We start from the raw sequence: 13,293 nt of genomic DNA on the forward strand, positions 1-13,293 counted from the left end.
AACATATTAATGTGTAGAATGTAGAACATCTAATTATATACATTTATAAAAAATTATAAAAACTCTTCTCCAGATATTTAAGAGAACTCACCACAAATAAGAGGCATAGTTGACCCTAAAGAGAAATAAAAAAATTATGAAACATCAATCTAGTAGTACAAGTCAATGTCATCTAGGTACCATGACACCTGGCAATGTCCCAGAAGTCGATACTCAGATCCCATTTTGTCTACTTGGGATATAGATATTTGTTCCACAAGTTATTATTACTCTTCTATTATGTTAAAATTAAATGGATATCATCCAATTTAATTAGTTAAGTTGTGCGATTTCATCAGTACACTCAGCTTTATAGTCAGTGATTTTTGAGATCAAATGAAAATAGGAACTGTTATAACAGGCTAGCTGACATGTTTTTGGAAGTCTTCTCAAGTTAGTAAGCACTTAAAAATCAGCAAAGAGAGAAGTCTCACAGAAGTTTCTTTCAAATAGAAGGCTATGAATTTGACATGTTTGCTCCTTTTAGAGTATTGATGTGATATACTCCATCCTCATCTATACTTTTATTTATATTGACTATTGCCTTTCAGTCAATCTGTTGTCACATCACTGTTCATTATGTCAAAGCCCTGTGAATTTCCTACACTGATAGATACTCCATTCCCCTCCTCCACAGGCCACATATAAATAGTGGTGAGACACTTGCACTTACGATATTTGCAGATAGCCAGGGGAGGATTCCACTGGTGGTCATCCTGGCACTGGCTCTGAGGACTTCCCTCCAAGGTATAGCCATCTTCACATTCCAAAGTCACAGTAGCTCCATACCGATACATTTTTCCAAGCTGGAGTCCCTTCTGGATTCCATTTGTATCCTCAGGTAAGCTACAGTTTACCTCTGCAATTAAAAAAAAAAATCTTACTAATACATAGTCATGATTTGTCCTTTACCAAGAAAGTAGAAACTGTCCTTACTAGAAAGGTTATGAAATCAACTTACTTCATTATCAGTAAGCAAAGTTTCAGTGGATAGCATAAGCCAATACTCTGGGCAATTATTGGTAAGCATTTTTCAACAGCTACCGAGCAATTTAAGCTATGCTGTTTTTTGTTTGTGTGTCTATGTTAACAGTGTTTAAATAATTCTAATGTTTTCTTAAAGAAATACTAAGGGTCTCTTAAAGAATTGGAGGAAAAGACAACCAAAAATTTGGAGGAAACTAATACATCTCTTAAAGAATGTCAGGAAATCAGTGTGGCGGTTTCTCAGGAAATTGGAATCAACCTACCTCAAGATCCAGCAATACCACTCTTGGGAATATACCCAAGAGATGCCCAATCATACTACAAAAGCATTTGTTCAACTATGTTCATAGCAGCATTATTTGTAATAGCCAGAACCTGGAAACAATCTAGATGCCTCTCAATGGAAGAATGGATAAAGTGTGGAACATATACACATTAGAGTACTACTCAGTGGTAAAAAACAATGACATCTTGAATTTTGCATGCAAATGGATGGAAATAGAAAACACTATCCTGAGTGAGATAACCCAGACCCAAAAAGATGAATATGGTATGTACTCATTCATTAGTGGACTCTAGTCATAAACAAAGGACATTGAGTCTATAGTTCACAAGCCTAGAGAAGCCAAATAATAAGGTGAACCCAAAGAAAAACATATATAGATCCTCCTGGAAATGAGAAGCAGAAAAGATCGCCAGGCAAAAGTTGGGAGTATAGGACTAGGGGTGGAGTGGGGGAAAGGGGAGAGGGGGAGAGAGAAGGGAGAAGCGAAGGATTGGGGAGAACTTGGGGGAGTTAGAGGGTTGAAATGGAGGAAGGGCAGATATAGGAGCAGGGAAGAAGATATCTACATTAAGGGAGCCATTTTAGGGGTGGCAAGAGACTTGGCTCTAGAGGGTATACCAGGTGTCCATGGACGGAGATGTCCCCAGCTAGGTCCTTGGGAAGCAGAGGAGAGGGCGCCTGAACTGGCCTTGTCCTACAGTCACACTGATGAATATCTCGAATATCACTGTAGAACCTTTATCAGGCGATGAATGGAGATAGAGACAGAGACTCACATCAGAGCAATGGACTGAGCTCCCAAGGTCCAGTTGAAGAGCAGAAGGAGGGAGAAGATGAGCAAGGAAGTCAGGACCTCGAGGGGTTGGTCCACCCACTGAGATAGTGCACCTGATCTAATGGGAGCTCACCAAATTCAGCTGGACTGGGACTGAATGAGCACGTGATCAAATCTAACGCTCTGATTGTGGCTGACAACGGGGCTGACTGAGAAGCCGTTGATAATGGCATTGGGACTTGTTTCTACTGCATGTACTGGCTTTTTGGGACCCTAGTCTATTTGGATGCACACCTTCCTAGGCCTGGATGGAGAGGGGAGGGCCTTGGACTTCCCACAAGGTAAGGTACCCTGCCCTCTCTTAAGACTGGAGGGGGGGGAAGGAGGATGAGTGGGGGAGCGGGAGGGAAATGGGAGAAGGAGAGGAAGTGGAAATTTTTGAATAGAAAAATAAATAAAATTAAAAAAAAGAATGTCAGGAAAACCAAGAAGAAAAACCAAACAGTTTATGGAAACAAATATAACTGTTAAAGACCTTAAAATGGAAATAGAAGCAATAGAGAAAATACAAACTGAGGGAATGCTGGAAAAGAGTAAGTGATGTAAGCATCACCAAGAGAATACAAGAGATGGAAGAGAAAAATCTCAGGCATTGAAGATCTGATCGAGGAGATAGGCTCATTAGTCAAGGAAAATGTTAAATCTAAAAAATGCCTAACACAAAATTTCTAGGAAATCTGTGATACTATGAAAAGACAAAACCTAAGAATAATAGGGATAGAAGAAGGAGAAGAAATTCTGAACAAAGACCCAGAAAATATATTCAACAAAATTATAGAAGAAAAATCTCCCAACCTAAAGAAGGATATACCTATAGAGGTACAAAAAATTTATATAACACCAAATAGACTGGACCAGACAAAACATCCCTTCACAATATAATAATCAAAACACTAAACATACAGAATAAAGAAAGAATATTAAAAGCTGTAAAAGAAAAAAGTCAAGTAACATATACAGGCAAACCTGTCAGAATTATACCCAACTTCTCAATGGAGACTCCAAAAGCCAGAAGAACATGGATAGAGTTTCTGTAAACTTTAAGAGACATCGGATACTAGCCCAGACTACTAAACCCAGCAAAACTTTCAAAATCATCCATGGAGAAAACAAGATACTTCATTACAAAAGTTAAATTTAATCAATATCTATCCACAAATCCAGCTCTACAGAAGTACTAGAAGGAAAAGTCCAACCCAAAGAAGTTAGCTACACCCACAAATACACAGGCAATAGATAATTCCACATCAACAAAACCCAAAGAAGGGAAACACACCATCACTACCACCAAATAACAGGAACTAGCAAACACTAGTCATTAATTGATGCAGAAAGTCCTTCTGTATATGTTTTGCTTTTATTGGTTAATGAATAAAGAAACTGCTTGGGCCTGTGACAGACAAAATAGAGCTAGGCAGGAAAACTAAACTGAATACTGGGAGAAAGAAGGCAGAGTCAGAGAGATGTCATGTAGCTGCTGAAGGAGAAATATGTAAGACACCAGCCAAAACCTTGCCAGGAGGCCACGAGCCTCATGGTAAAACACAAAATAATAGAAATAGGTTAATTTGAGATGTAAAAGTTAATTAATGAAAAGCCTAAGCTAATAGGCCAAGCAGCATCTTAATTAATATATTTTATGTGTGATTATTTTTTGTGCCTGGGCATCTGGGAACGAATAAGTAGCCTCTGCCTACTATTAATATCAATGAACTCAATTTGCCAATATAAACACACAGGCTAACAGTATGGATATACAAACATCTTTCTGCTGCATACAAGAAACATACCTCAACTTCAAAGACAAACATTACCTCAGAGTAAAAGGTTGGAAAAAGATTTTTCAATTATGCTGACCTAAGAAGCAAGCTGGTGTGGCTATCCTTAAGCATTTTTCAACAACTACCTAGCAACTTAAGCTGCATTGGTTTTTGCTTATGTGTCTATGTTAACAGTGTTTAAATAATTCTAACACCTTCTTTAAAAATATTAAAGGGCGAATATTAATTGTTCCAAATCACTGTTCCTTCTTGGTTTCTAGTCTAATTCTTCATATATCCATGCACATTCTCATTTCTTCTTTGATATTTTGAGCACATGAGCTATCAATAGTGTTCAACTTGCAATTGCAGGTGATCACATTCAGCTGAATAACTATGAATGTGACCTAACAGAAAATCTTAAACATATTTAGAATATTATAATTTTGTGACAATTTTGATAACATTTTTAAAGATTTCTCTCTCTCTCTCTTGTGTGTCTTTGTGTGCATGTGAGTGCATGTGTGTGTAAGAACAGCATATGTGTGCCGGTGCTTTAGAGACCAGAAAATCCTCTTTTTCTGCATTGGATTCTCTGGATCTGGAGTTATAGGTGGCTGTGAGTCACCCTATGTAAGTGGTAGGTACAGAACTTGTGGAAGAACAGCTTGACTCTTAACCACATCTTTTCCTTGAACTATCTTTTCCCTTAATCGCATGGTTCTTGAACATGAATTTTGTATATGATTACATCATTTTACAATATGAAAATTAGAAACATGCCTGGTAAGATCTTTTACTTGAATCCTCACTGCTGGTTGTATGACTTTGTGTAAGTCACAGATCTCTCTGAGACATTGAAACCTATCTAGAAAGCAGGAATAACAATGGTACCACTCTTATGGGTTTCATGAACATTAAATGAGATAATAATGGAAACAATGCATAGCATCTGGCATAAAGTATAATCCCTGACAATATTATATACTGACTTATTATTCCTATTTAATACACATTGATGATAATTATTTTATATGTAAAATTGTTTAAAAAATTGTCTGTATTGTGGGAGAGCTGGCCCCACCCCTCATCTGCCAGTGCAATGGTGGCAGGTACAGGAGAGCTGTCCCAGCACCTTAGGCTGTAGAGTGGGCATTGGAAAACTGGCCCCTCCCTTCTCTGCACAACACACTGCTCTCCTCAATTGATGGCTTCTGGTGCAGATGCAGATGGAGAAAGAGTTATCCTCACTTGGGGGGCTGGTCACTAGGAATTTGGCCATACTACAGTGAGTATATAAACAACACAAAACTGACTTGTATTTTTCTTTTCTTTGTGGAGGGAGTGGTCACAGTGAAGGGGTGCAGACACAAGGAGATTGGGAGGTGAATGCAATCGGAGTGAATGTTGTGAGATTCCCAAATAATCAATAGAAAAACTTAACCATAATCTCACTACCAAATAGGGAAACATGATCAAAAGGAAATTGTGATTTTTATTGATTTTGTGTCAAATGCCTTCTTACAAAAACTTTAACAATAATGTGATTATAACCTTTGCTTAGTTACTTAAATTATAAAAATCACTTCAACTTTCCATGTATAAATAATTATTATTTTTCTAAATATTAATTAATTTTTATTAACTAAATAATTAGTCATATAATTATGCCATTTTCATTTTAAGATCTGAGATTAATATATTAATTTATTAAATGTACTCAATTAAATCATAGAATTAATCTCTAACAATTTTAAGATAAAATGCTTAATTGAACATATATGTTTAGGACAAATTACTTTGCTAGAAACAACAACAAAGCAGACAAAATACCTTTGCAATAAGGGGCAGGCTGGCTCCAGGTACCCTCATGAGTACAGACAAGCAATGCCTCTCCAGCCAGAAGGTAACCATGGTGACAGCTGTACATGACTGGCATTCCAGGAGAAAATCGAGCTATGTTCTCACCAGTATGATTTCCATTGGCAATTGTGGATGGAGAAGGACAACCTAAGAAAGCTTGGAGATCAACAAGGAAAGACTTAATAGGGTAAAGAATAACACTTAAACAACACAATCCCTGAGTAATAGCAACACAGAAGAGCAATGTAAAACCTGCAAATTAGTTAATTCTCAAGTTTAGATGAATGTGTGCTTTTCCTCTCTATACCATATAGTATTAAGAGAAAATAGTAGAACACATGATGCTATGGTGCTATATCTGTAACTGTGGTCTACAAATATAATTTATTACTTTATGCTATTCTATTATAGTCCCTCAATTGAGCAAGAGTAATGGTTTTTACAGCTAATTGATCTATTAGTTTTCCCTCTATGTTATAACAGGCTATTATCTAAGCACCAAACTTCCCAATATCAACAAACAGATGCCCAGGAACAGTGAAATCACACTGTTGGGGGCTGTAGACCACCAGACCCTGAATTTCCTGTAAGCAGCTTGTTTCTCCTATGCTTGCAGCTGCTCTGAACAAACAACTTATTTTCCTGTGCTTGCAGCTGCTCTGAGCACGAGACAGGGGAGTGGTCTGGGGGCTTTGCAGCTCAAAATCCTGAGAGCTAGGACATGGCCATTGGTCAGGGAAGGTACTATATAAGCTGCCTTGGAACACAATAAAGTTGGCATTCTTGGGGAATTCAAGGATGACCCATGTCTCTCCCTCCCTCCTTCCCTCCCCGCCCGTGTGTGTGTGCGTGTGTGTGTGTTTCAATCTCTAGCCCCTTGCCCAGCTCGCGAACTGTACTGCAGCACGGAGAGCAGAGTGTGCATCACACCACACCTTTGTGGAGCTTAATTTAATGAGGCTGCACTTGACAATCTCTAATGAGGACAGGCACTAGCAGGAACAAGCTCTCAAATAACAGCTAAAATTATGAGACCATATAGTGGGTTTGAAGGTCAGGTTCATTCTTCAGAACTTTTCCTCTTTCTGGGTGGCACAATAGCCTTAAATATCAAAATTTCAAATATTTTTCTTAAGTATTAGCCCAAAGTTGTGCACAGTTTTCCAACTAAATTCATAAGAATGAATAAATTAGAGATTGATTAATATATAAATTAATCATTATAATGTACAAAGGAAAGAGAAAAAGGAGTCAAGTGAAGAGATAAGAAAAGGCAAATCATCTCATAAAACACTAACTGCTATAGTTTTTAGATGCTTTAGGTAGAATGCATACTCAAAAGCCTTTTTTATTTTGTAAAAGATTTCACTTTTAACCAATAAAAATGGCTTACCTTTTCTGATACAAGTTGGTATACCTGGTATCCATGTGTTATTGGTATGACACCTAATCAAGTGACTGCCATTCATGATGAAGCCATGATTGCAGGCAACATGTAGTATGTCATTATGGGAATATGCAGAGTGAGTTTTGTTGAGTTTGTATCCATGTTTGACTTCTGGATCAGGACAATGAGTTGGAGGAGAAGATTTTAGGCATTTTGGTGGAGGCCCACTCCAAGATCCATGTCCTTTAGGATCATTTCTGCATTGCAAACTTTTCTCTCCCTGAAGATCAAACCCTTGATCACATTCATAAAAGACTTCATTTCCATATAGGAAATGCTCTATCATCATTCCTGTATGCTTTCCATTTGCAATTTTTGGTGGAGGTTGACAGAGAACAACTGCAGAAGAGATTTGGAGAATTTGAGTCTCCATCGTAATATAAACACTATACAAGTGCCTTATAATTTATATGAATAGAAAATTATTTAAATTTTGGAAATTAGAACATGAAATTTATGTGCAAATTGATCCCAAAAATTTTAGGAAATAAAATGAAATATAAAGGAAGAAATATAGCTGTGTTCCTATATTCTAGAAATATCCCACATATTTTTCTATTTAGTAAAATTAGAATATATATATACACAAACACACTCATATTCATACACATATGATAAATACTCACTCCAACTTGGCAAATTGCTTCTTAATGCCAGCATTGATGAAGACTAAAAGATTTTCCATATCTTATACATAGAAAAGAGAAGTATAAACTATTAAAGAAGTTGTAAACTTCCTCTCCACTTATTGATTATCCCTTTCTAACTCCTTAATCCATAGTTGGCTTCCCCAATGTCCATAATTTACCTTTACAAACTGCAATCTTTTGGAACCAAGTCCCATTCTCAGCATTTTGACACTTTTCATAAGTATGTTCAGTCAACTGGTACCTAGAAAAAGTTGTTATACTACATTTACTTTCAATATTTTACTTCTGCAACATAGACTGTACAACTATAGAGGTACTTCTAAATGTCATCTTTAGCACAAAGAAACTTAAACTCTTGGTCCTCCAAAAGAGAAAGCTATTTCCATATAAGAAACTCTTAGCAAAGCTCTCTCCATGTCAGAAAAACAGGCAGGACCTGTTGCTAGTTCGACCATTGTGGGTCGAAGCATGAGGAATCCCCAAAGGGTTTTACCAAGACACAATTCTTTCTTAGAGAGACAACTTCATACTCACCCATGTTGACAGGCTCTATTCACTAGTTTTATGTGTGGCTCATTTGGAAGGTCATGAAGTTCTAGCACAGGCTCACATCCTTCTGAAGAGACAAAGTTGAGATTGCTTTTAAGTCCCTCATAGCATAAAGAAAAATGACTCAGGAACCAAAATAGCCTTCACCTTATGGGCAAGACTCTACAGTCCTGAAGGCAGCAGGTGGATTTTTTTTCCATAACTTGTGGTAAGGGTCACAAGTGTATTGTTCATGTTATTCTAGATACAGAGGAGTATATTTCTACATGCATATCAACAATGGTGGTGCCCAAGAGGGTGGTGGCCTGGAGAGTGAACTTGCCAAATAAACACCAACAACAGCACTCTATTCCAGAACTGTAAGAACACAACAGCTGGTGCCAATCTGAAACTTTGAAGGCATGATTCAATAAGTTCTTATCCATAATAGAATGTTTTCTGTTCTGTGGCTGTACTAGTGATCCTGGATTCATGCTGTAGGAAACAAATCTGTCTACTGTCTTTAGGACTGGGAAGTCCTGACTATGATCTGAATGTTCCATTAGTTACTTGGTTGTCTTTTTTTTTTTTTTTTTTTTTTTTTTTGTAAAAGGCTTCTTTAAAAGTTCTTCTCATTTTATACCCTGTAGTGGGAGCTGTGGGCTGCGTTCCTGCCACCCAGCTCCCGGCCGCCTGGCTAGCTTATGCCCCAAAATAACAACACACAAACTGTATTCATATAAACACTGCTTGGCCCATTTCTATTAATGTGTGTAACACCACGAGGTGGTGACTTATCTTGCCTAGCCCATATTTAGTAATCTGTGTAGCACCAGTCTTACCGGGAAAGATTCAGCATGTCTGACCTGGTGGCTTGCTTCATCACATCTGCCCCGGAGAGGAGCGGCTTGGTGTCTGAACTCACTTCTTCTTTCTCCCAGCATTCTGTTCTGTTTACTCCACCCACCTATGTTCTAACCTATCAGGCCAAGCAGTTTCTTTATTAATTATCCAATGACCTTCCTCCATCAATACCCTGAACATGTTCCAAATCCAAGGGTACCCTCATGCAAAGACCACAATACAACACATGTATAGCTTTCTAAGTAATGGAGGAAATATGAAGGAAATCTATATCTCTTTTGCCTTTTTAAAATAAGACTCTTGTTTTGAGTAGGAAATAATAAATTAAACTATAGTGGCTGGAGATGTAGTTTATACTTGCCTAGTTTGTGTAAGGCCCTATGTTTGATCTCTAGTTCTTCAATTAAAAAAAAAAGAAGCTGGATGTGGTGGTGGCATATGCCTTTAATCCCAGCACTCAGGAGGCAGAGGCTGGTGGATCTCTGTGACTTTGATGCCAGCCTAGTCTATAAAGTGAGTTCTAGAACAGCTAGGACTGTTACACAGAGAAACTCTGTCTTGAGAAAAAAAAATAAAAAACAGAAAAGAAAAATATAAATAAGTATAATGCCATTTAAAATTCCCATTCGGTTTGACATTTTACCTTTTTCACAAAGTGGTATTTCAGGATCCCAGGTATTATTGGCTTTACAACGAATCTGACTACTTCCATTCAAAATGTATCCATTGTTACACTTGAATGTCACACTATCATTGTAGAAATATGGAGCTCCTTTGCCAGGCAGCTTATATCCATTTGCCACATGGACATCTGAGCACTGAACAGCAGGGAGGGAAAGTTTACAGAGAGGAGCAGGGCCACTCCAGGAGCCTCTTCCTCTGCTTCCACTTGTACAGTGGATGGTGCGCTCCCCAATGAGGTTGAATTGCACTCCTTCCTCTGGCCCGGGATAACACGTGTAGGTGACCACAGTTCCATATGGGACATCTTCTGAGGAACTCCCTGTATGTGTCCCATTGTGGATAATAGGAGGTGGTGGACAGGTAATTTCTGGGGACATAAAAAGATGCGGTAGACATCTGAACCAGGGTTAGAAGTGCAAAGTTATGACCGTGTTCCTATGAAGAGTGTGGATGAATGCTCACGCTATGAGCCATATTAAACATTATTATATATCTCAAATTTGATTTTTATGAAAATAAGATTGGTATTGAAAAAGAAACATACAGTAGTAAGACCCAATATTCACTAATTAAATTAATAATTATTTTATCACAGTCAATATGAGAATAAAAGGTACAAGTGACAGAATCACACTTTTGGAGGATATTTTGTTACAATAGCTATATGGTTGACTAAGGATAATTATTGCTGGTAGAGCACCTGCTTTACAATGGGAATTTTCATCATCCAGAAAGTAGGTATAGTACCATTTTATTCTAATAACCCAAACCTGTGGTTTAGTGGAACTTTTACTGATGAGACTAGAGTTTCTACAATTCATATATGTTGCCAAAGGTCATACAGGTATTAGACAGTAGGAACAGGTCTGAGTTGATATTGGATATCAATCTCCTAATCTCTTCACTAAACCTTAATGTAACCCAAAGTAGGTTAGTGACTCAGATAGTTATCACTCTCTATATTCTGATAATCCTAAACCACAACATAAACTTGGTAACTAAGTACATGGAATTTGACTGATTAAAGTAGAAAGAGGTGAGAGAAGAAAGATGGCAAAATAAATAGCCATAAAACTTGACAAAATAGTGTGCTAATTCCAGTAACATAGTCTAAAATTGGGCACTCGTCTATCTTATATCACTTTAAGTCCTCTGTCAATTTTGTTACCCACCTTTACAAAGACGAATCTCTAAAAACCAAGGAATTGTACCTTGGCACAGCTGATAAGCGCTCTCACTTAAGTGGGACCTGGAGACAAAAAGTCGTATCATTTGGCCATGTCATTACCAATAAGCTAAGCAAGCACTATGGGCTCCAGAGGCAGACTGATAAATTTTAGGACAAAATACAACAGAAAAAAAACAATATAGCCTACTTCAGCACCATCTATCCATTGTGTAGTTCCCATGCATGGAAAATTATTGTGATAAATACCCATGAGCACATGACAAAGGAAGACCTTTAAGGCGAACTCTTACACACAGTTTTCAGTGGGTACTGATAAGACAGATCTCATTCAGGATGAGACATTCTTCACTCACCCCTCCTCACAAGAAGAATTTACAGCTGCCCTAATAAACTGACTCTGAGGCCTCTTAAAGAGATGTGGTCCTACTGGTTTACATTCTGCAACTAAGAAAAAAGATAAAAATGAGTAACAACACAAGACAATTTTAGGCTAAATATCTGCAGTTGCAGTGTAATACCTTTGCACTGGGGGGCAATGGGTGTCCACTTTCCCTCAGGAGTACAGTGTATAGTATCCTCTCCCACCAGTAAATAGCCAGGGTCACAGCTATATCTTATGGATGTTCCAGGATCAAAGTTGAGGGCGTGCCTATCTTCTTTTTGCCCATTGATGATTTTAGGAGGAGCTGGACATTCTAAAGGAAAAGCAGATACAATGAAACAATTTTAGAGTAAAAAATAGAAACTGAGCCCAAGAAGTCAAAATTAATAGAATCTCATTCTCATGGCAGCTGTCTGGAACAGAGGATATTTTTGCAGTCCTTGGGTAATTTCAGGTTATCATTTCTCAATTATATTTTACTAAGGCTGCCACTGGTCTGTTTGGCTCATGCTTGCTATAACTCATTTCCTGTGCCCCAATCAACCCACTCTTTTTTTTTGTCCTTTCATTTTTCTTTTAAAAGATAGGATTTTACTATATACCCCAAGTTGATTTCAAATTCACAACCTTCTTGTATTAGTCTCCCCAGTTGCAGCATTTTTGACATGTGCCCTTACACCAGCTTTTCCCTTCTGAAGGAATTATCTTAGAAGACTTTATGGAAGATTTTAATTTACCTGCAGGTGAAAGCTTTGGTAACTTCCCTTTTAAAAATTACTGTTAAAGCCAGACAGTGGTGGTGCATGCCTTTAATCCCAGCACTCAGGAGGTATAGGCAGGTGGATCTCTGTGAGTTCGAGACCAGCCTGATCTACAAGAACTAGTTCCAGGACAGGCTCCAAAGCTACAAAGAAACCCTGTCTCTAAAAACCAGGAAAAAATACTGTTAAGACAAACAAGTATTTTTGCTCCTATATTTCTAAAAGAAATGAACAACTTAGTAAACTTTAGTGTATTTCCATAGAGGCGAGGGAGGGCTAAGAAAGACTTCTTTCTTATTTACATCCACTATTGTGTGACTGAATGTATAGTGACTACAAAAGGCCCTGTGTAAGTCCATAGGCCCTTCCTCTAAATATTTGAAATGATTCATCTTCTGATAGCACTCACCTTTTTCACATACTGGTACTGATGGTTCCCATGTGCCCTGGGCATTGCATCGAATTCTCTTGCTGCCCTTCAAGTTAAAGCCAGATTCACAAGACAATGTCACAGTGTCATTATAGGAATATTTATCTTTTAAAATAGATAAAATTTGACCTCTATCTATCTGGGGTTTTAGACATTGAACTGCAGAAGTCGAAAGTTCACAACGTGGAGCAGGGCCACTCCAGATCCCACTCTTCTTGCTGTCGCTGGTACAATAGATAGTCTTCTCTCCAATAAGAATGAAGTTCACTCCTTTCTCTGGGCTTGGGTCACAGGTGTAGGTAACTGTGCTTCCATATGATACATTTGCTGAAAAGCTGCCAGTATGTCTTCCATTAAGAACAGGTGGAGGTGGGGGACAGAGAATTTCTAGAGAAGGTAAAGGACAGTGATTTCTGAATCTGCAATGAGTCATTCAGTCAACTAATGCAATATAATTAAAATTGATTTTAAAACTTGATTTTTGAGTACGTCTCTTTTGCTAATTTCTTCATTCTAGTTACCAAATACACAATATTCTTTATGTGCATGGCTCAAATTTCCTCACTAAGAACATGGGTCTTAGAGAGA

General features: G+C 37.8%; 1 protein-coding gene across 1 annotated transcript in view; it reads right to left on the reverse strand.

Moving 5' to 3' along the window:
• The window catches only part of Cr2 (complement C3d receptor 2), a 90,321-nt gene that overhangs the window by 61,632 nt on the left and 15,396 nt on the right, over positions 1-13,293 (reverse strand). The window contains exons 13-23 of the mRNA XM_057769909.1: positions 12,685-13,092; positions 11,651-11,827; positions 11,486-11,576; positions 11,116-11,192; positions 9,903-10,310; positions 8,402-8,483; positions 8,026-8,108; positions 7,164-7,556; positions 5,741-5,926; positions 713-898; positions 92-115 (exon numbers count right to left, since the gene is read on the reverse strand). Of these exons, the coding sequence (XP_057625892.1) occupies positions 92-115; positions 713-898; positions 5,741-5,926; positions 7,164-7,556; positions 8,026-8,108; positions 8,402-8,483; positions 9,903-10,310; positions 11,116-11,192; positions 11,486-11,576; positions 11,651-11,827; positions 12,685-13,092 (2,115 nt within the window). The remainder of the gene's footprint in view (positions 1-91; positions 116-712; positions 899-5,740; positions 5,927-7,163; positions 7,557-8,025; positions 8,109-8,401; positions 8,484-9,902; positions 10,311-11,115; positions 11,193-11,485; positions 11,577-11,650; positions 11,828-12,684; positions 13,093-13,293) is intronic.

Source organism: Chionomys nivalis, chromosome 5, assembly GCF_950005125.1.
Source record: "Chionomys nivalis chromosome 5, mChiNiv1.1, whole genome shotgun sequence".
NCBI classification, from domain to species: Eukaryota; Metazoa; Chordata; class Mammalia; order Rodentia; family Cricetidae; genus Chionomys; species Chionomys nivalis.